The following is a 24297-nucleotide window of genomic DNA, read 5'->3' on the forward strand; positions in this document are numbered from 1 at the left end:
TTGTTTTACTCCTCCCTTAACTCTGCTCTCTACCTTATTTTCCTTTTTTCATGAAGATGGCAACTTTCGATGTATTATTGAATTTTGACATAAACAAGATGGCAGCTTCTGGAGTGCAGTGAAATGGAGAATTTCAATTCACACTCATTAATTTAAAAGTGCTTTAGCTGTCAAAAATTGGTTTTCTTACGTCTTATTTATCTATTTTGAGTTGTATATAGAATTAAGGTATTGTTATCTTGGCTGCAATAATTATTCTTGACTTTTTGATGTACGGAGTAAACAAATTGTGTTAACACATTCGCTCCAAAATATTTATCACATGTTTTCTATTTAAGGTTCTTCTTTGCAATTTTTATGGCCCGTAGCCGTTCAAGATCACCCGCGAGAAGAGGTAATATGTTTACAATGTCATCATTTTTGTATATTAATTTAAATCAAGCGTTTTGTGTGAACTTAAAGATGCATCATCTCTATATATTAAAAAATAAATAAAGTCGAAGAAATTAAAATTCTGTCTGTGACGGTCCTGCATTCAGGTGACCCATAGCACCTACAACCTTGAAATTTGGTACAAAATTGCTTCGAGCTCCTGGGACTCGCACCTCGGAGCGTCTTTTTTAAATTTCGAAAAAAATGTCTTTGATAACTAAATGCATCATCGCTGGTTGAAATGTTTAATAGCTGTTCCAGTGTTCTATCTAAAGGGTATAGTATTATTTAAGGGTATTGTATTATTTTGAACGAATTCTATCTACCAGTAGTGTAGCGAGAAATTTACTTCTAGATGGGGTAAAGGGAATTTCTGGCTGCGCTTTTCTTAGACACAACAGAATTCAGTTAGCTATCAAATTCTGTTACTGTTGACTATGCCCTTTAATCTTAGTATGTTTTAATAAATCATAACATTTTTTTTTTGCTATTTGTTTCATTACAAATTAAAGATGAAACCCCCCCCCCCCCCCTTCTAAGGAAAAAAGTTGCATTGGAGAGAAGATAGAAGACGGAGAGTCCGAAGGAATGGAACAGTGTTGCATTTGTTCCATAATGAGAAAAAGCTTGTCCAGTAAATGCAGCAGCAAGAGTTTAAAGCTGCTACCTCCAGGTTTGCCAGACGTCCCGGATTTCAAGAAACGATCCTGTATTTTGAAAACATGTCCTGCGTCCCAGGGAACTTCCATACGGGACGGCTAAAGTTCCGATTTCTAGCTGATAACAATCAGGGTTGGCAAGGTTTTGGACACTACGGTAAAAACCCTGGTTTTTACCGTCCTGACCAAAATCCTTGTGTCCAAAACTGTTCGAAAGTGTTCAAAAACTATATTTTTAGAAAAATTGTATTCTCTGAGAAAGTATCAAAAATAGAATAAAAATGTATCAAAGTAATTTTTTATATTGAACATTTATTCAATGGAAAACATTCAACTTATTGATGCAGTTAATTTGAATCTAGTTACATAGAAGTTGAATTCTTGATCAAAATTTCAATTTCTTCCCATTAGTTTTTTTTTTTTTTTTTGATTATAGTAACCAAATTTCCCCATGTTTATGCATGTGTGCAAATTAAAGCAGGGTTGGCAAGTTTTTATCATCCTGTTCAAAGACCTTGTGTCCGAAAGTGTCCAAAATTATTTCTTGAGAAACTATATTTTGAGAGAAAATATCAAAAACGGAACAAAATGTGTCAAAAATGTTTTTTTTTTTGACTATTTAATATATTTATTCAATGTGAGCATTCAAGTATAAATATATATGTAGTTTAATTATGCAGCTGATTTCAATCTAATTATGTAGAAATTAAATTCTTCATTAAAAATTTCAATTTGTATGCAGTAGTTTTTTTTTCCTCCATAGACTAAATTTTTCGATATTTATGCGTGTGTGCAAAAGAAAGTGTTCAAAATACAGTGCAATAATCGACTTAAATGCAATAAGTTACAATTTTTTGCCGTTTCAGAATGTATTAAAAAATATGAACTAAAAAAAAGTATAACACAAGTTTTACAATATAAGTTTAATTATCTAATTCTTGTTCTTTAATCTATGACGTAAAAATAATTTTCGTTAAAACATCACGTAAAACTTATTTTCAAAAATCGTTTTAAAAATTAAGCCAACTGTTACGTAAGGAAGTTCTTATGTAGTAGTTATAGCCAATTTTTTTAAGTAAAATATTTTTAAAAATAACATTTTAGAAAAAAATATTATAAAAAAACTTATTAATTAAACCTCGGTTATGTCTATATTTATGCATTACAAATATTGCAGTCAATACGACTTGATTAGATTGCACCCCTTTAACTTTATCATAGTTTTGGACAGTTTCGGACACTTTTAGACAGTTTTGGACGGTAAAAACCACCTATCCTGTCCTAAACCAGTTTTGGACAGTCCAAAACCCAACCCTGATAACAATATTTTGCAGAACGATACATTATTTTAAGGGAGAAAAATAAAGTAAAACAAGAAATGTGAAATACTGAGAAGTAAGAAAATCATGTGGCAGCAAACGCAAAAATTATTTTGCTTTTGATTTGGTTTGTATGTTTTTGTTTTGGTGGCAGACCATGAGGAACCGGATGGTTGCTTCTTCTTTGCTCTTTGACTCATGTTGGAAATATATCTCTGCGCATGCGTCGTCAATCGCAATGAAAACGATTTTTATACTTTGATAGGCGACATTTTGTGAGGTTTAATGCTTTGTTACGAAGGAATTTTTCAGATTTATTATGAATAGACTTCTCAAAAATATCCCCCTCCCCCACTTTACACGCCTAGAAGCCTGTCCCGTATTTACTGTTCTTAATTCTGGCAACCCTGGCTACCTCTTATGGACTCCCTTCTTATGGACTAGTTAGAGAATTAATTTTTCACATTTCATTTTGGCATGAATGCTGCACTGTCCCATTTCTTCCAATCCTCTTCTGTAGAAAAAATATGCTACAGAATATTTTAGATCATTACAGGATTAATAAGGTTATACAAGATGTTTCAAACAGGTACTGTGATATTTTTTCACAAATAATAACTAATTATGTTTAATTAAAAATTTATAATGTTATGGATTTGGTAGCTACTAAAATAAACCTATTTGGAATAAATTTAAGTAATTTCGAGTATTTTATGTTTTAACCCAGTGATTAATGAAAGTTAACTTTGATTGCTGGTAGAGAAAATTGTTTTGCTTCCCGTGTTCATTTTTCTGATATCTGGCAGATGAAAACAAAAGATTTTGAAGGAAAATTTGAAACTTGTTTTTAGATTCTATGAATATCGGAATAACACTTAATTAAAATAGAACTTTTTGTATATGTCAAAGTCCTAGTTCAAAAATATGCCTCTGATTCTGAATTACAATTTGAAAATTCAACTTCACTATTTAATCTTCACTTCTATCGATGGAGTTGGTTATGGAGGTTCGAAAATATTGAAAATGTCCTATATTTTGTTATATATCGGATATTTTGATATATAGATGATATATTTGATATATTTGATATATATTTTGAATTAGCGCAAACTCAAGTCTTTAAAATAGTAAATGCATCCTCAAATCACTCTTTATCTTATATTATAATTACAATATGTAGGCTTAAAATTATGGTTTCTTTCATTATTTATATCTAATATTTTATTTTGCTTTTGTTAATTTTAATGGAGTTAATTTAGCATTAGCTGTTTTACTCATTTTCCTTCTGTTAAATACTTTTACACAGTTATATGATTCATCAGAAACAAATAATATGCATTAGTCAGTACAGTCATAAAATATTTTTCTTCCTTACTGAACAATGTTTAACTTTTAATTAGGGTACTTTTAATATGAATTAAAATTGTTACATTGCTAATAATAATTTTGGATGCAAAATAAAAGTAAAAAAGGGAATATTGTACTACTTAGTTATATTATTGATATATTAATTAATACATCATAAAAATATAGTGCAAATCTTTCTAGATATCTTTAATAATAAATGAACAATATTACTCTATGAAAAATGTACTTTTTATATTGAAAACACTGTAGTTGAAAAAATAAATATCCAAAATATCAAAATATCATGATATTTTCAAAATAAATATCGGATATATATCGGTGAACCCTGTGAACTGTAGCATTTTTCTTCAAAGTTTCCACAGAAACATTCTAATGTTTGTCTGTTTTATACGTTACAAGTTTATTTAAAATGCCTTTCTCCTGTTGAAAACAATATTTTTTTTTTTTTTTGCAGAACGACATCGCAGTCGATCCCGGGAAAGAGATCGAGATCATGAACGTCGTCCACGTGGTATGAAAAATTTTAAGTTTTGTTCAAAAAATAAATCTTATATGCAACTGTTTTTTTTTTTTCTTTTTGTGATAAACACTGATTATTTTGAATAAATACAGAAATTGATTTTTTTAAAGAGTTCATTGTATGTAGTATTTATTTTGAAGAAAAAAGCATTGTTGATTGTAAAACAACATACAATTAACAATGAATACCTCCATATGTGAAAATGCAGTTGAAAACTTTACAAAATAATGAGTGAACTAAGCCAGCGTGAATAAAAGTTCAAAGAAAAGCGTTTTAAAAAAGTGTTCACTTGACCCAAATAGGGTTTTTGTGAACCATTTTTTGTGTTTTTTAAAGTTGAATCTAATTGATACATAAACGAGACATATTTAAATCTTGACTTGGTTAATTTTGCTTTTGTTTTCTAGGATCTTAATAGTAAAATTTTGTTAATCTTTTAGCAGGTCGTTACAGAAGCAGGTCAAGATCTCCCTCACCACGTCGTAGAAGGAGTAGGTAAGATATGTTGATTTCTTTTTATTAAAAAAAAAAAAAAAGAAAAAGTATTTCCAATATTTGTTGAAAATGGACAAACTTATGTGGTATCTTTTATTTTTTCAATCTGTAAAATGTATATTAGGGTGGTCACAAGGTACATGGGGAAAAACTTTTTTCAACTAATCTTTTGCGGCACCCTCCTAAAATGTGCCAATAAACTGGAAAATGTGATTTGCAAAGTTTCAAGTCGTTTCGATGATATTAACACATGCCGCAAAGAGGCTAAAGTTACAAAAAATAGCAATTTTTAGCAAAAAATCGTAGTTTTTCATCCGTAAAACCAAAACAATTCATTCTAGAAACTTCGTTTTGCTTTCATTTTATAGGAAATTTTATTCTCTTTAAGTCTAATTTCATTTAAATTCTTCTAAAAATTGATTGAACATTATTCAGGATTTTCCAAGTCAGGTCGTAGCTAATATCCTCAAAATCGCATAAAAAGACTGAATCATTAAAAAATAAATTGTATTAGTTCTTTTAGTTAATGGTTGTAACCCTCTTACAATGCTAAGTAATCAGAGCAAAAACAGCAATATTATCAGAAATGTATACAGTGAAACCCCGTTACAACGAATACCGATACCACGAAATATCCGATTTAACCAAAGAAATTTTCAGCCCTGATTTGATTTCCATTATGTTGCTTGAATTTTATTACTACTAAAACCTCGTTACAACTAAAAGTTCTGGTAATTCAAAGTTCGTTGTAACAGGATTTCCCAGCACAATAGTTATGTCTCTAAAACTCAAAGCTAAAACATACAACAGTGTATAAAATTTTTGAAATTAGCTGTAGAGGCCATAAATACGGAACGTTGCTTTATTCCTCGGTGGTCAAGCAATAGCTTAAAAATCCCAGTCTTGTAAGGGCTTTCGACCCCCTAGAGAAAGGAAAATTTACGATTCCCAGGAAAGTGATCTGTGTTCTTAGACTGGGACTTGTTAGGGCTTCTGCAGTACAAAACTGCGTTTTGTGAATACAGTTGTTACAGAAACGTTTTTGTATTGAGCAAATCTCTACCACATTTTAGAAGTTGGTTTAAAAGAAGATTTGATTTGCAAAATAGGTACGTCCACTAGTCCTCAACCAGATATTTTTCAAGAATTTCAGGATGAATGGTATAGATAAGAAGCAATCCAAAGCAAGTATAAAAGATTAAAAACAAAATAAGCAATCGTGGTGAAATTTCAAGCTTTCTTTTTGAGAAATAAAATCAGCAGCAGCCTAGGGATGACGACAAGCAATTCATTCATCTTTGCCTAACTTGTTTAGGAAGTCTTTTTCCAAACAACGTTACTTTTCGAATACCTGGCGCTATTCATCGCACCAGATAGAAGACAAAGGAAATATGAGGTAGTGGGAAGCAAAGAGATGTAAGTGGACTTTCTCAAGTTCTTTATAAAACGCGTTTAGAGTTCAGATCCTAGGCTTTCATTGAACTTTTTTTCTAAATCATGCTATATAACAGCCCCTACCAGAGCTACTAGTACCATCTCTTGCCCCTAAGCAGTGTAGAGGTTCCCCTATTATTTGTTCTGATTATCTCCAAAATTTTAATTCTGTGAATTACATCCCTTTGCTTCTCACTGCCTCATATACTCTTTAAAAATATATCTTTTCATGGGTCAGATTTCTTTAATCGATTTAGAGATAAAATGATAAAAGGTATTGAAGAAATTTGGTTGTTTATCATTGATATTTACCGAAAAGTATGGTTTATGTCTGCGATTCAACTTTGGTCCCCAAACAAGATCTATAGATTGTAAAATCCTTGGTTCAATACTAAAGTATTTATGAAGATGATGTAGGCACAGAACTACATAAAATAATTAGCCATCTGTGGTCCTGAACTCAGAGAAGGTTGTATTTTCCTTTTTTGATGATACTTAAACAAAAAAAAAAAGAAAAGAAAAGAAAGATGAAAACAAGGGAGGCTGCAAAATTAAAATCTGAAGTAGGAGATAATGAAGATGATTGTGATGATAGGAATATAAAAGCACAGCTCAATCTAAAAGAAGCTTAGTTTATTGGACAAATAAGTAGATTTTTTCATTTCTCCTCCAACTATTTAAGAGATTCAATTTTTTAAAAGAGATTCGAAATCGATATGAAGTTTTTAAATACTGATTTTGATGAATATTGTAAAAACCAATGTTATATTAAAGCTAAAATGATAGTAAACAGTTTAAGGGTTGTCAATGTCACAGCTGAAAGAGGTGTAAAACTAATTTCTAACTAACTTATTTCTATTACAAGTTATGTCTGAATGCAGGCACATTTTTCCACATTTATCAAAATCTACCATATCGAAGCCATTACCACTTTAATTTGTCAATGAAAAGTAATAACACAATGATGTATGTCTTTTCAGTGTATGTCATTTAACAGTGTAAGTAATAAAATGCATTAGTTTTTTTTTCTTTTTTGTGATTTAAATTCTTTCTCTTCTAAACAGCTTAGTTCCTTTATTTTAAATCAGCAATTTGTAGTATTTAATTTTTAAAATACCTTCAAATGAAGCATTTTTAATGGATAAATTAAAATTAACAAAGAGCAAATAAATATGATTGAATAATGTAATGCTTTTAGGTCTTTGCATAAAAATTTCTTATTGATGATATCTTCCATGATCTCATCTGAATAATGCCAAGAACCATTCTGTAACTTTTATTTTAAAAAATGCATAAAACATCTCATCACGAGAATAAAATTTCCTATAAAATGAGACCAGAACGAAGTTTCTAGTATGAAAAGTTTTGGTTTTAAGGAGGAAAAACTACGATTTTATGCTAAAAATCGCTATTTTTCGTAACTTTAGCCTCTTTGCGGCGCGTGTTAATATTATCCAATTCAGCTGAAACTTTGCAAATCATGTTTTCTAGTCCATTGGCACATTTTTGGGGGGTGCCGCTGAAGAAATTCGAAAATCGATTTTTTGTGACCACCCTAATGTATATCTTGGTTTGTTATAAAGCTAAATCTCTGGAGGAAATTTGTTTTTCATGCTTTTTCTCATTTTAATATGATTCCTAACTCCAATCTTTCTTTAGTTTCATTATGTTTTGCTTTTCTTTAATCTAAACATTAAATTTGAAAAACAATCCCAATGTGTACAAGAAACATTAGTTTTCAGAAAAAACTTAGTAGTACAGTGTAGCCTTCTTTATCCAGATTAACTGGGATTGGAGGAAATTATAATCGAAAATCCAGATTATCTAGTTAGTATGGGAATTCAACCGAAATCAATCTATGATTATGCAGAGTGCAGGCTTAAAGTTCATTACGATGTAAAACAGTTTTGTTTAGTTGGAGTGATGTAGGGTTGACGCTCCAAGTATGCCATGATGTTTGTTTGTTACATTGCCATAATTTATTCTGTAATCTATGCAGAAACTGCATTTAATCAAAATAAAAAAGGAATTCGGCATACTTACAGGGACGTTATTGCTATCATAATTTAAAATTATTATTTATATAAATATTGAAAAACATTAAGTACTCAAATTTGATTTGGATTAAAGAGGGCTGGATAAACTAGATTCTATTTTATGTGATCCTGCTCTTTTATTTTGAATATGGGGAACTAGACAAATTAAATATTTTTTGTTGACGTTAATTTTGAACTTTCTATTTACTGATGCAAATGAGTCAAAATAACTGAAATTAGAGTATGGATTTCAGGGATATTATACTGTTAACAAAATCTGTTTCAACATGGCTATCATACTAAATTTTAATCAAATAATAATTTTTATTAAATGTCTTTCGATACTGCAACCTATACAATAAGAATGATTCTTTAAGCTGTATTTTCCCTGTTCAATAGTTGCACAAGCAAAAGTTTAAACATCATAAAATTAAAGCTGAGAAAATATTGATTCCAGTAAAAGAAATGATGAAACAAATATTTGAGAATATTGCTTTTTGAGTAAAGAATATGAGTTATTGGAGAAGATCCCGGTATAAGAATGTTTTAACACAAAGTCTATTTTGAGACTCTAAAAGGTACATAAAAATGTCATTCCATGCAGCAGTTAAAACTATTTTTAGTATTAATTCTTTTTAAAACTGGCATGTTGCATTAACATTTTCCATGACATTTTTTATCTCCAACATAGGTCCCCCATTCGAAGGCGTTCAAGATCTCGTTCATGGTCACCTCCAAGAAACAGAAGAAGTAGATCTGGATCCAGGTAAATTAAAAGTGAATTGTCATATTTTTGAAAGTGACCTATAGGTAAAGGCTGACCTTGATAAAATGTAAAACCGTCTTCAAACTCTAAAATATTCTGCGAGAAAACTGCGTGTCTCCTGAGTCCTATACAATTTTTCTGAGTCATATGCCACAATTGAAGTAATAATTTTATCATTTGACAAAAAATTTTTATGGTAAAGTTTTAAAAAGACTATTTTTCTTGCAGTGAAAAAAAAAGACCTGTAGACACCCGTATCACTCATAACATTTGATGAATTTGAAGTTTATTAATTACTTTTTCTTGTATATAATTTTTTCTGATCTTGAAGAATGATGAAATGTTTTAGAATTAGTAGTAATTTGTTAATATGTTACATAATGCGTTAAAATGCACTGCAAATAAAAAGTATCGTTAAAATCTTAAAAATGCCATGAAAAATGTAAAATCTGTTTGAATCCAAGGCTTTTTTCTTCACTAAATTGCAGCAAATTCTGGAGTATCTGCAGGTGGATTAACCGCAATCTTTCACACTTTCAACAAATTCTTTTTTTTCTCCTTGGCAATGATTAACTGAATGAAAATAAATGCACTTATTTTAACTTAACAAATGTAAAATGTATTTTGAATATTTCTGTTTTTTTTTTTTTTTGAGCAATCATGATTGCTTATTGTTCTCACTTGACTGTTTTTATGTCCTTTGATTTTATTTTGTCACCGCCACCCTCTGCAGATCACCGTCGACCGGGTCCTCACGATGCCGCTACTATAGTGAAAGCCGTCTCCAGGTTGCATCCATGTCCTACACACACGCACATACATACACAACTACACACACACACACAAATATACACACACATACACGTACCCCCTACACACAAACACACTTACCCCCAACACACAAACACACACGCCTACATACACACACTCGTGATTGGGAAAAACATAATTTGAATTCAAGATGTCAAAATTCAAATTAATTTTTCTTTTTTTTTTCTCCCTCCCTTTTTTGGCATCAAACCTTCCTTGGTCACCAAAACCTGACTAGTTGAAACCTGATTTTTAGATCTATTCTACATACTGCTTTATACATTACTTAATTTTTAGATCTACGCTACTTAAAGGTGTAAACAAGTAACCAGACCAATTTTGTTTAAAAAAATTCCTTTGGTATCTATCCCCTATGCATTTTTGGTGTAATTTTGCTTGATTTGTTTAGCTAATGCATGATTTGCAAATATTGGGGTCTATCTGTCTGCAATAATGAGCGATCTTTTTTTTGCTTACATGTAGTTTTACATACACTGTAATTCAGTAAATTACCACCCAATAGCAAGGGCTAAAGCAGAAATACATGAAATACACCGCCAGCTCAGTCATTTCCAGCTGAGGACTGCAGTTTCGTGCTTATTAGCACTCATCAGCCCTACATAGGAAAGTGACTGAGCTGGAGATGGAAAACCTCTTAAGGAAGCCAAGAGTGCCAAACAAACTAGTAGCTTAGCGCAAAACAATTGCCACCCCCCCCCCCTCCCCATAAAACTAGTTTTCGATTAAGATGGCATTGCCTCTCCTCGCCTTGCATGCCATCCCGATTACACTGATAATTGGGAGTTAACCATACTTTAATCTTCTGTTGGTATATTATTGATGCATATTTACTGCTAATTTCTTGTGAAAAATTTATTTTCAGACTCGATTTTTTTCACAAATCTGTGGCTCTTGTTCATTATGAAGTTATCTAATTTTCTCAGTAAATAAAAGCAAACTTCATTTGTATTCTTTCTTTTTTCTTTTCTTGCCTCTTCCTCTACTTTTACAGAAAGGAGAGTTAACTTTTTAATTTAGCACTTATTGTCAATTTTTTGGTCAGTTACATATTAACACCACCATAGCAAAATTTGCCCTAATATGGCAATAAAGAGCAATTATTTGCCTCATTTGTTGTTCAAATGTGCATGCAGTTATCATTTGGATTCCTTGTTGTCTTGTTATGGCAACAAGAGAAACCTCCCAAATATTATAAAAGCTGTCAAATCCGTTGCTGTGGTGGCATTGATACGTAAGTATCTTTTTTTTAAAAAAAAAGTACTTACGTACCTATTTTTATCATGCCCGTAATGTATACAGCTCACTATTTTATTATTTTCCAGAGGTCGTGAATCTACTAAAGATGCCCCTAAAAGAGCTGTTTCAAAATTTTTGATGGAAAGAACTCCAATAACAGGTAAATTGTTGATTAGATATTGCAATTTATTTCTTTACACACTTTAAATGTTGAAATGAATGTATTAACTTGAGATGCACTAAAGTTATAGTATTTGCTATATTGCATATTTGGCAGATAAACCTAATATTCAGTTTAGCTGAATAAATTAATGTTTGGCAACTGAATAGTAAACAAATTTTAATGTTCACTAATTAGTAAAAAAAATATTTTTTAAAACAATGAATGAAAGTTACTATATAAAACCATAGTTCAAAATTAATTTAAATTGTTTCTTACTAGTTTTATCCAAACAGTTATCATCCAAACAGTGAATTGTTATTTCTTTTTTCCTAGTTGATAAGAATAAACCCAGGTTTTGCCACATGTTATGATATCATACACATGTTTTGAGGCACCAAAGTTGAATTGTTTTAGATTTTCCTGGTGCCATTTCAAACATGCGTTCTTTTGTGCTTGAAGTAGATGGGGGGGGGGGAGAGGTTCATCGAGAACACATCTTTTTCCCCTTTAAATGATCATGTACAATTGAATGCACATGGGTCCTTGAAATGTTCAGATGGCTCAATTTCATATGTCACGTGACAGTAAAAAGCAATTACAGGGTTCGTACGCCCTTGAAAAACCTTGAAAAGTGCTTGAAAAAAAAAAGTTCATTTTCAAGTGCTTGAAAACCTTGAAAAAGTTTTAAAACCTTGAAAAAGTTTCTTAGTGCTTAAATTCTCTCAAAAATCAACGAATTGTGCTCAAAAGTTTTAAAAAAGTATTTCACCAATGCAATTTTCTGAACATGTGCTCAGTATGCAACATCGCGAAAAATTGCTTCCGTGTTTGGGATTTCAATCCTTTTGCATCTTGTAAATATTTTGATGTTTTTTACAACCGAAAGATATTTTGACATATGGTACCTTAGATTAGTTTATTTTTTGTTTGATTTCATTAATTAACAAAGAAATTAATTTGGAAACCATGACAACATTAAACTTACTCGGGTTTCGCGGAAAATTACTCTTGTGTTTGAAATTTCAATCTTTTTGCATCCTGCAAATATTTAAATATTTTGGCTAATCAAATGTTATTTTCGCATATGCTACCTTAGATTAGTATATTTTTGTTTAATTTTAATAAAAAACAAATAAATTTATTTCATGGGAAACATGCCACGACGAACAAACTCAGACTTCGCGAAAAATTGCTTCTCGTGTTTGAAATTTTAATCTTTTAGCATCTTGCTAATATTTAAATATATTCTCTAATCGGATGTTATTTTCATATTTGCTACCTTAGATTAGCATATTTTATGTTTAATTTTAGTAAAATATAAGTTTATTTTATGGGAAACATGACAACATTAAACTTAATTCGCGAAAATTTGCTTCCCATGTTTGAGATTTCAGTCCTTTTGCATTTTGTAAATATTTTTATATTTTTGGCAATTAGTAATTATTTTGACACTGCTACATCAGATTAGCTTATTTTATTTTTTATTTTAATAACTAAAGAGTTAAAGAATTTAATACCTTGGCCTTGTTTAATTATTTGCTTATTTATTTTTGCAATTTCGAATTTGATTATCTTTATCTAAATTTTGGTCATAACAAATTTTTTGAAAAAAATTCAAATTTCAGTAGTTGAGCACCTAACAAATTAACTTAAAGTTTGTATTTTAAATATAAAGTTGATTTATACAATTTTATTGAGTTGAATTTTATTTATAAGTACATCATTTTTTTTATGTATGCTGAAATAATTAAGGTGTATAACAGGGTTGGTTGTGTTATGATTATTCACTTGAAATTCAGTAGTGTTCGTTTTTATGCTTTTACCTCCCTATATCTCCAATTTTCCCCTTTTCCTCAAATGTTCAAAATTACTACTTTATTAAGGTTGTGGGTGCTTGGAGCAGCTTACTGAAAGAGGCTTTAATCAGCAAAGGGGTAGATAGCTTAAGGAGGGTCATTGATCTTCATTTGGATCTAATAAATTGACCAGGACCAGCCTAGCTAGGCCCAGTGCCTGTTGCTGGTTATCAACAGGCACTGGGCATGGTATTTCCATGCAGACTATTTTGACTTAATAAACTATTTTATGAATTGTATGCATGGCAAAAGTTATTGTTGTAAGTATGTATATTCAAGTAATAGGGGTCTTAGTTTTAAAAATTATCCCCCCCCCCCTCGCCCCATTTTGCTCTTTGAAACTTTCAGGTAATTTTTTATGAACTCACCCTTTACAATCACACCTGAATATTATTGCCTTTCTAAATTTAAATTCTAATTTCAACAATAACCCATTTTGTCCCAAAATAAAACTACTTTTGTCATAATATATGTCAACTTCTTGTGAATCTTTTCAATTTCAAAATATGGCTCTATAAATCTGAACTTGCACATTTATTGACTATTGCAAGTTAATCAATGAAAGCTGAATAGGCTCAAGTTTGCATTCAGAGTATTTATCACTACTTAAGCTGCTTTTGTATATTTTGAGGTGTAGAGACTGGACTGTGGACTTTCATAAACTTTTCTTACTTCCTAATTTTTAAATTTTTCGAGGACAGTTGAAATGCTTTATTGGCTGAACAACTAATACATACTACATACGAATAATTGATTTGCATACTTATAAATGATTTGCAAACCTAATATTTTTAGAACTTAATAGTGCAAACTGAAATAACTTTCTGGGTAGTGTTTGTCCTAACCGCCTTCATATTGTAATTAACCACTGTATAACTATTGGAAATAAATGTTGAAACCAGGGGGGGGGGAGAGTGACTTCAAAAACTCCTCTCTGGCAATGCCATTGAACTTGGGTATTTTAGTTTCTTCCCATAAAAGTTAAAAGCACTTATGAAAGGTTTTTTTTAAAGTATTAATTTGCTGATTCTAGAAAATATACAAACCTCTGACTGCTGCAGCCTTTAAAAAACCTAAAAATTGAACCTTTTGGTATCTGCTTCTCTTTATGATCGAACTTTTCAAACATTTTCAGAATAACTTTCAACGCAGTAGATCTTTCATCAATGTGTCTCTCGTTGTAGAAAAAGCAATTTTGTTTTCCTATACTTTTTGTATTATTGCCTTATTTCTATGTGTTTGTAGTAAATGAAATCTGCATACAATATTTTTAGTACAAATTTATGATATTGCCTTGAAAACAAAATTTTTTACCTTGAAAAGTACTTGAAAAGTGCTTGAATTTTTTTCTGCCTAAAGAGTATGAACCCTGAATTAGTTTTCTCACAGCTTCAATCTTTGCAGAAGTCAAAGCACTTTGGTCGACACACTCTTGAACATTCACCGAGATCCTTGCGATCACAGAAGAATTCTTAAAACCAGTTGCAAATGATTGCCTTCAATGGTGCTTCCCCATTTTATCGCTACGATGTTTCTGTGTCAAAGTCGAACCTTGTCGGTAGTCATAAAAAGTCATAAACTCCATAATTACTTAACACTTATGATTATTTAAAAGTCTCAGTAGCTAGAATTTGATGTTCTAGAAAGGCAGACAGTCACATAATATTTAAATTTCGTTAAAACTCATCTGCGCTGAAAGTAATTGTGCTTTTGTTGCCAGTTTCTAAAAGCTTAAGTACTTGTCCTAGTATGTGTATCTGTCTGTGCTCTTTTCATTGCAATAATTTTAAGACTCACATAGAGGACTTTTTTTTTTTCAAACTGACACTATCATGTTTGAGATATTGTAGTGTCTTTCAGTCTTGCATGATAAATTCGAGACAGCAAAAAATTCAACTGGTTGTTAAGATCAACATATGGCATAAGGTAGTTTTTATAAATCTGTTGGAAGGTATAATTTTGTCCAAATGTCCTGAGTCTGGAGTAGGCATCAATAAAAGTTCATTTGACATTATTTTTATCTGAGAAAAACAATTGATTCTATTTGTGGAAAAAAAAGGAGGAAAGTACTACGGTGAAACCTGTGTATATAATGATACTGTCTATAGCAATAAACCTGTCTATAACGATTTTTCCCTTGGTCCTAGCAAAATTTCAGCATGAATAATCAAACTGTCTATAACAATAACCTGTCTATAACAATATTTTTTTAGGTCCCAACAGTATCGTTGTAGATAGGTTTTACTGTATTTACTGTTTGTCTTTTTCCCCAATTTTAAAGCTATTTTATGTTTTAATTTTGTTTCCGTTTTAGAAAAAGATTTAGAAGGTAAAACCGATGAGGAAAAGGAGATGATGAAACTTATGGGGTTTGGTAATTTTGATACTACTAAGGTAAAAGAAATCTTCATTCTTATCATTCATTTCTGTGAAAATATTTTTTTTTTCATCTTTTAATATTATTGCTATTTTTTCCTGCAGGGAAAGCATGTGGCTGGAAATGTTGCTTATGGCGTTCATATCATACACAAAAGAAAGTACAGGCAAGTATCTTGTGGTTTAGGGAGTTCAATTCTTGTACACTGTTATTTTATTTAGTTATAGGTTCTTCAATTTTACTTTGCTTCAAGATTTTTGCAATATATTATTGCATTTTTTGAATAGCTTGATTAAATCTCTTTGGGGATTTTGAAAGCTCATTGTGTGTATTATGCAAGGTTTTTACTAATTATATTGATCTGTAAGACCTTTGGTTTTACAGATTTATTTTTAGCGCAATATTTTATTGAATTGATGAAAAATAATCATCTTCCTTCAGCTTAAATATTTCATTCAATGTGAAAATGTACATTTAATATGAATCATAAAATCAAGCACACTTGAAATGAGCTTTATTATTCTAATTATTTATTCTTCTTTTATACTTGGAACAGTTCAAACCTTGTTTTTTTATTAATGTTACTTTTATTATTATTATTGTTTCACTAAGCAAAATGATAAATGTTTATTTACAGTTTAAGCTCAATTTTACAAACTATCACGTAATCCCAAAAAAATTTTCCTTTAAAGCAATATAATTTTGCATTCTTTTTTGTATACCGAAAATAGCAAAATTATCTTTTTTACAAACTGAACATAAGGTCAAAGTAAAGTTTCCTAAGAATTTTAATGCCAGCGACAGAAAATATCCGTAGAGAGGATAATTCCTTTCATTTAAATAGTAATTTCATCTTTATTGGTCTTTTTCCTTTATTTTTATAACGAAATTAATTAGTTTAAAAATGAACAGCAGACATTGATCTTATAATCTGAATTTTTGCATGTGTTTACATGCCTCTTTTTATTTGGAGTGTAAGTATTAATAGAACTTGCCATGGAAATATATGTACTATAGTTATTGAATAATTTTTGATAAGTTTCAATTTTACGTTGAATTCTCGTTTTTAGATTTTTTTTGTACTCCCGAGGAGTTTGTAAAATCGAGCTTCAACTATACTATCTTAATTACATAGTTATATTACTTAATTAGCTTGTGAAAGTTTAAAAAACAATTATGCTTCTTTGACTCCTTTTTTGCTGTAGAAATATTAATATATTAGTGCAAAAAATGCAAAGCAACTGCATTTTTAAGTGATTTTTTAGAAAAGTGTGCCTTCTGAGAACATTCTTAACACTATTTCTGTATATGTGGGTATAACCTTTTTTTTAAGTGATAAAAATGAATTTCTTTTTTTTTTTTTTTTCTTTTTTTTTTGTTGAAGAAAAGTGCAAGGAAGATATGTTATTTTTCCTTGTTGTCTATTTCTTATTCTTTGTCATTTTTCTGTATTATAATTTTATATTCTTATTTTACAGGCAATATATGAACAGGAAAGGTGGATTCAATAGACCATTGGACTTTGTGGCTTGAAGTCTTTTCTTTTAATGAACTATGTAACTAAGTTTTTCAGCAAAATTAACCCATTTTGTATGCATCTTTCATCATCTTATGTATATTTTTAGTTTTAATGTAACTGTTATTGTGAGAAAATATATACTTAAACTGTCTATGTAGTATATTTAATATTATTAAGCACAAAAGGTGCCCAACTTACTGCCCATAGGCCATCAGCTGTGCGAGCCATATGTGGCCCCTCACAGCCGATCTACACATCCCGTTGTTTAGTTACAAATTACAAAATATATTCTAAAACCTTCCAAAACAGCCTATCATCTTTATTGAGTATTATGAATGATTGTTGTTAATTTGAAGTCAAATAGTCAGAAATTGTTGTTTAGAAAACAAACTAAAACCTACTGATCAATAAAATAAGTATTTAGCAATAATGACAACAATTATTGAATTGTAATTTCCTTTATTTTCCCATGATGTCTAGAAACATTAAAAATTATGTTTAAATATTATGTCTGCTCTACCCCGCAAGATCCATCTTAGTGTGAGATGCAGGGTTCTCATTCCCCCTAAAATTCCTAAATTTCCTTTTAAAAAAAATAAACAGCTCCTAAATTCCTAAAATTGTACAAAAATTTTGTTGGTGTTCCTAAAAAAAAATTTGAAAATTTCACAGTGGTTTCTTTAGTAGACTTTAAGTGGTCTTTTAGGAGGAGGAGACCTTTTGCAAAATATTTTATTGCAAAACAAACTTTTCCCTAGATATTTAATCTAATGAATAGACAGTTGACAAAATATTTTGTTGAAAATCAGACCCTTCACAACAGACCGTTCACAAAATTCTTTCTCTGAAAAAATTAACCATTTAAGGTTTAAAACAGGTGTTTTACAACTCTACCTGAACAAAACACACAATTCCTGAAATTTTTAGCATTTTAACTTTCTTAAACGCTTATCCCGATCCCCATTTGCATTCTCTTCTGTAAAACTCACTCGTTTAGACATCAATTATTTTCTTCTTACCATTAGTCTAAACCTTGCTTAGTTTTCTTTGGTCTGTAGAGGACCTGTAAACTCATCAGTTTCTCAAGTTGGTTCAAAAATGTCAATCCTGTTGCATTTGAATCGATTCTAACCATTAGCATTCTTAAATGTTAGCATTAATTTGTATCAGGTTGTATCTTTGGTTTATAAATATGTTGAAAAACTAAATTGATCTAAAACATTTATTAGGGTGTTTGCAATAGCGTTAGAATCCAGAAATCAGGGAGTTCAGCAGGTCAAGTAAATTAAGACAAATGTCGTAAAATGTTGTAAGTAAGGATTTCTTTTCTTTATTTTCGTTGCCCGTTCAAAATTTTGTTTGCTATGTCAACTATGATAACAATTGTTCCAACAGTTCTTAAAAATTTCTGCTCCACAATTTTTTTTTTTGCCATTTGCATACTTTTCTGCTTTAAAAAATGCATTGATTTATCATATCTTATTTCTTCATATTTTTAGCTGGTTTGTATAAAATGCAGCTTCCTGTTTATTTAATACTCAAAAATGTTTATACTCCTAAAAAAATCACAACATTCTTGGAAAGTGGGGTGGGGTGGCAGAGTTGAAAAGGTAAATATGTGGGCTTTGATAATAAATAATAGATATTTTTAATACAATATCTTTTAAATCAAATAGTTGTTGTGAGTCTGAAGAACTTCATGCATAGGAAACTTTTTTGGGAATTGAGGTAGTAAAAAATATTAATAAACAATTTTCAGTTTTTTAAGGAAAAATTTTAAAGTAAATGTGCATTATGAGCAGTTAGTAGAATTTATAAAGATGTGACATTACTGAATAAAATATGAAAATCATTTTATAATTAAGATTTTCCCAAGTTTACTGGCATTTGAAAATCAAAGTTTCATTTGCATCATCTGTTTTTCACGATATTGTTGATTGCTAAAAGCAGTGAAGAATTATCATAAATCACACAAAAAGTACATTAATTCAATAGGTCCAAATTTTTCTTTTAATCTCAGGCCTGCAGTTCTTCAGATGAATCTCACTGGCCAGAGCATATGTATAATTTATTTATTTTTAATTTTGTATATAACTTTTGAAACTATGGAAGAGAAGAAAAATACAAACTAAAAATTGTTGTTGCTTCAAAGAGTGTGGTAACATTGAACATAAAAGGCTGCACGAGTCAACTTCGCCATCTGTAAGTTCCGCTGTATTAATAGTTGAAAAGAAGAATGACAAGGAATAAACTTGAAAAGGAATCAACTGGGGGGGGGGGGGGATATAGATTTGTAGGTTTTGTTGAAATAACAAAAATATTAATGAGTTTTTTAAAAAATGAGTTTAGTCCTATGTCAATTAAAAAGAGTACAAAAAAAAAAAAAAAAAAAAAAAAACTAGAAAGCTGCTGCAAGCATGGAAATAACTTTTGAATGGAATTTAATATCTGTAGGAGCTGTTCAATTGCAAAAACTTGGAACTGCACATCTTTTAAAGTGAAAAGAGTGAATTTTAAAAAGATAATTACAAATTCAAGTGCTTTCTAACTACTTAATATAAATTAATTTTAAAAAATATTATTTCTCTTTTGTTTTGACTCTTTCTTTGTGAAGGGACTGTAAGGGATAAAATGCATTTTCAATTTGGTTAATCAGATGTTATGTAATTACCTTTTGTCAAGCTGGGACTAAAGGCAATCAAAAGCAAAAACTAAACTTGAAAGAGATAGACTTGCAATTTATTACATTAAAAATCACGTTTTATTAAAAATACACTGAGTTGTTTACAGGAATATATATATATATATATATATATGTGTGTGTGTGTGTATACACGCCATATCTCAACAAAGATTGTTCAATATGTTCCATTTTAAACGAGTTTGATCAAAGCATGCTCATGAAAAAGCTTCATCAATAATAGAACGAAATAAAAAGGGAATGCTTGGACTACTTGCACTTACATTCGTGCTATCATAATTTTGCAAATTATCAGTGTAAACATAAAATTAAGAGACATAAATCTTCAAATTTGATCGGGGTAAACAAGGTTCTACTGTATTAGATGTAAAACTAAATTTCATTTTTATTGCAGTTCTTAAAGTTAGATTTAAATTTTCTAATTTTTCCAAATGTAGTTAAGGAGAAGCTTCCTTCTTTACTCGAAGCTAATATTGAGTTTAGAAGGTAGCTAATATTCCCTGGTATATAAATGTGTTAAAGCTTGACTACCGAGAGATGGCGGATGACCTTGAAGCAGAAGCATCTGTAATAGGTTATTTGATATCATTTTGTGATAGATAGGATCAGCAAGCACGTCCCTCTTACTACTCGTCGCTTTCTTACTTATTTTTGTAAATGTGTAAATTTGTATCATTCCACCTGTTACAAATGATACAAATGAGGCAGTGAGAAGCAAAGCAATGTAAATGCCAAAATTAAAAATTTGGAGATAACCAGTACACATGGTAGGCGAACCCCTCCTCTGTCTTAGGGCAAGAGACAGTTCTAGTAGCCCTGGTAGGTGCTGCCATACAGCAAGATTCAGATAAACCTTTCAATGCAAGTCTATCTAGAACCACAACTTCTTTCATATAACTACTTTTAGGTTTAAAGGAATGTCTTTTTTCAATTCATAGGTTTTATGTTTCAGGAAGGCAAACGTCAATCACTGAGTTTTAGTGCATAGCTATTTTTGTTATTGCCAAAAATACTTTAATTCATCAATCCCTTTAATTTATCAAACAATCGAACTTGGTGACACCCGGTTTCAAAAACTAATGAGGGGTGTTCAGAAGTAGAAAATATATTTTCAAGTTTTATCTTCAGAAACATGTGCCTTGAAGTATTGTTTCAATAATATTTGTAGAGAACTATCAAATATTCTTATACTAAGTGCTTTTGCTATAATAATGAATGAATGGAATAAAAACTTCACATAAAAAGTAACACTAGATTGAATTGTAAAATGTAAAAAGAAATATGGGCTCCTCCCTCCCCCAACCTTTGAAATGCTTTTGCACTGAACTATTCTTATACCAGCCAAAAAGGTTCTGTTCCAGAGAAATTCTTGCTATTTTTCTCAGACTTTGTCTTGGAAATATTTCGACAGGAAACTCCTGCCTGCGGAAGATGCATCAAAAACCATGCAGACACACATTGGGATATAAAATTTAGTGATTAAGAGTTAGAATCACATTCTATGGGAAAAGGTAAAACACCAAATGCAAATTTCTAGGATGTGGGAATACACAAAAGTTTAAAATCAGTCAAACAATATTTCTGCCTTTTCTTCAACCTTTGGAATCTTCTCGACACATGAAACTTGAGAGAAAAATCTCTCTTGACATTAAAAATTTGAATTTTAGCCACTAGGTTGATTCAAATGTTTGTGTACTTAATATATTTTTTCTTGCCACTAAACAACTTGATATAATTGTTCCAAATGCCCTTACATTTTCTTCCTTTTCTCCAACAACCACTAATTGTAGAAAATCAAGTAAGCCTTAACCCTTAACATGTAGAATTTAAAAAGTGCCTTTTGTAGTTTAACTCAAGACCGAGTCCGCCTGAAAACGGCTTTGTAGTTTAGATCCAAGACTCCCCGATGCCATTCCACTTAAATGAACGCGGGAGTACTGGGCAGAAAGACCCCTACTGGGAGACCTCCCCAAGGAAGTTTCTTCTCGCCGGTAGTCATTTAGCAAGTGACAGCGACAATGGCATGAATGGAGAGCTGCTATTGACTTGAGGTCACATGGTATCCTCAAAAAATGAGAAAATACGAATTCGTTGTACAATTGCGTTTTATTTTCCTGCACTTTTAATTCTCGCCTTTTTATGCCAGTTTTTAGAAACAAATGGTATTTTGGGTTTTATTAATTTATGTATGAATAATCATTAGTGAAAATTATACAAAACAATGTTGATAAAGCGCACAATTTGCAAATAATTGCATAGACATACTTCGGGGTTAAAAGGAACTTCGGAACACATGTATGCAACTGCTTTTGCAAAATTTTGCCATCTATTATTTTTTTTTTTTTCATTATTTTTATTTTTAGCCTAAAAGTACTTATTTCTTTCCAGTTTTAGAATCTTAAAAGCAACTCTTAGGAAATCAGAACTAAAAAGTCATCAAAACAGATCTGTTAAGAACTTGAATGGGCCCTTGAAAATAAATTGCCCCATACCACACACACAAATGTTACCCAAACAGTAGCGCAACAAAAAATGAGATACAACGTCATAATTACATTAAGAGATAATAACTACATATACGCACACATAATATGCATATTATGAATGCATGGTCCGACCAACTCCAAGGTTCAGGTTGCTCGAGTGACTGAAGAAAATGCCTTGGCAACTATTCTCACTTAATGGGAGAGAAAAAAAGAATTATGTTACAATATTATAAAATATTTAATCTAGTGAATGATCACTTTTCCTTTAGAGTTCAAAATTCTGAATAAAGTCAGTTACTAGTAATACAATAGAAATTTAATCACAAAACAGCATTTTCTTCTGAACAATATGTCACTCATGCTCAAAGCAATATTTTTTATGCATACATATCTTTCTTTATATATATTAAAATAATGAAATAAGAAGTTCTATGTTTGTCTGCCTCGCGACTATCTTTAGAAATCTCTTAACAATGAAAATTTCAGGAAGAGTTCAGTTAAGGATGAGATTTAATAAAAACAAAGATTGTTGTGTGTCGTGCTATGTATAGTGCGGCTGTAATAAGTTGAGCTACAACATTGGCAATGTCTACCTTTTCTTGAAGAAATTAGAAAAATATAGAAATAGATATACGAGTCACATATTCCACGTACTCGACCATCTCCGATTTGGATGAAGTTTTATAGAGGCGTAGAGATGCCTTTGAAACTAATCGATGCAAATCAGCTTCCTAGCCCTTAATCAGCTTCAACCATCAGCTTCCTAGATCCAAATCTTGAGGTGAGGATCTAGAATGTCCGAAAAATATGATCAAAAATGGCGGATAAGCTTTTGTGCCAAATTGGCAAGTTTACACCAATTTTACAATGATACTTGACAATGATACTTGATTTTTCTAGGAAGTGGGTAAAAAACATTAAAATCCCTAAACGTAACATGGAAATACCCAGTAATGTTTCGGAATTTTTTTACAGTGTGGGAAAAAATATGTTCTTTCTCATGGTACCAACGAAAGGAAGATTGCAAGGTGACAAACTTGAGCTACAGGGCATTAAAAACAGGCTATTCTTCATGTGAACTATTTTGATAGCCACTTTGGATGTCAATATCTCTTAGAAAATCAATATTTACACTCTACAACTATAACCCATTAAAAACATGCATATCGACAATAGAATCAAAGTTCGAGCATTTGAATCATTTTTTTTTCAGAATTTATGACATTCTAAAATCTAGGAAAAAGTTTCTCTGCTGTGCTTTGTCAAGACTTTGCATACGTGCTACACAAAAGTTAATGAACTCAAACTCACAAAAATACTAGAACGTGTTGACAACCAAAAGTACTTTAAGCTCCTAAAATTTCAGGCTTCCAGTGTTATAAAATGTCCCGTAATCTGAGATTGAACATGGCAATTCGTTATGACTGACATGATTTCAAACTCGTTTTTTTATCCTTATTTGAAAGAACACCATCGAAAAAAAAAAACTTATTTTGAAAGGAAAAAGTGTGTTCTTTCTAATGGTATAAACGAAAAGAAAATGCGAGGTGACAAACTTGAGCTATAGCGCTTTGAAAGTAGGCTATCTTTCACTTGAATGGTTTTGATAGCAACTTTGAATCACAATATCTTCTAGAAAATACATATTTAAGCTCTGTAACCCATTGAAAACAAGCATTTTTACACTGGAGTCACACAGTGCAAGCTTTAGAATTATTTTTGTTCAGATTTTATGACAACTTAAAATCCAGGAAAAAATTTTCCCATCGCGCTTTTTTACAAGTTCACGCGCATGCTACACAAAATCTAACTAGAAATCACAGAATCTAACTTCACAAAAATACTTAAATATACTAACGGTCAAATATACTTTAAAAGCCTAAAATTTCAGGCTTCCAGTGTAATAAAATTTCCTGGAAAATTAGTGTAAACTTGGCAATTTGGCACAAAAAGCTGATCCGCCATCTTGGATCACATTTTTCGGAGATCCTAGATCCTCAAGATTTGGATCTAGGAAGCTGAAAATTTGCATTGATTAGTTTCAAAGGCATCTCTACTCCTCTATAAAATTTCATCCAAATCGGAGATGGTCGAGTGGG

The 24297-nt window shown here is 30.8% G+C and overlaps 1 protein-coding gene across 3 annotated transcripts; it reads left to right on the top strand.

Moving 5' to 3' along the window:
- The first annotated feature begins 63 nt into the window (after positions 1–63).
- On the top strand, positions 64–17162 carry LOC129227339 (U4/U6.U5 small nuclear ribonucleoprotein 27 kDa protein-like). Of its 3 annotated transcripts, none has more exons than XM_054861881.1 (9): positions 64–229; positions 343–394; positions 4233–4289; positions 4739–4793; positions 8955–9029; positions 11183–11256; positions 15430–15509; positions 15597–15658; positions 16971–17162. In XM_054861881.1, the coding sequence occupies exons 2-9, from the start codon at positions 358–360 to the stop codon at positions 17023–17025; spliced, it is 495 nt and encodes a 164-aa protein (XP_054717856.1). In that variant the 5' UTR covers positions 64–229; positions 343–357; the 3' UTR covers positions 17026–17162. The 3 variants fall into 3 exon arrangements, with proteins under 3 accessions (XP_054717856.1, XP_054717855.1, XP_054717857.1); XM_054861880.1 differs by having other exon boundaries at positions 64–228; positions 339–394; XM_054861882.1 differs by having other exon boundaries at positions 64–228; positions 339–394; positions 4742–4793.
- The last annotated feature ends 7135 nt before the right edge of the window (positions 17163–24297 follow it).

This window comes from Uloborus diversus, chromosome 8 (assembly GCF_026930045.1).
Source record: "Uloborus diversus isolate 005 chromosome 8, Udiv.v.3.1, whole genome shotgun sequence".
NCBI lineage: Eukaryota > Metazoa > Arthropoda > Arachnida > Araneae > Uloboridae > Uloborus > Uloborus diversus.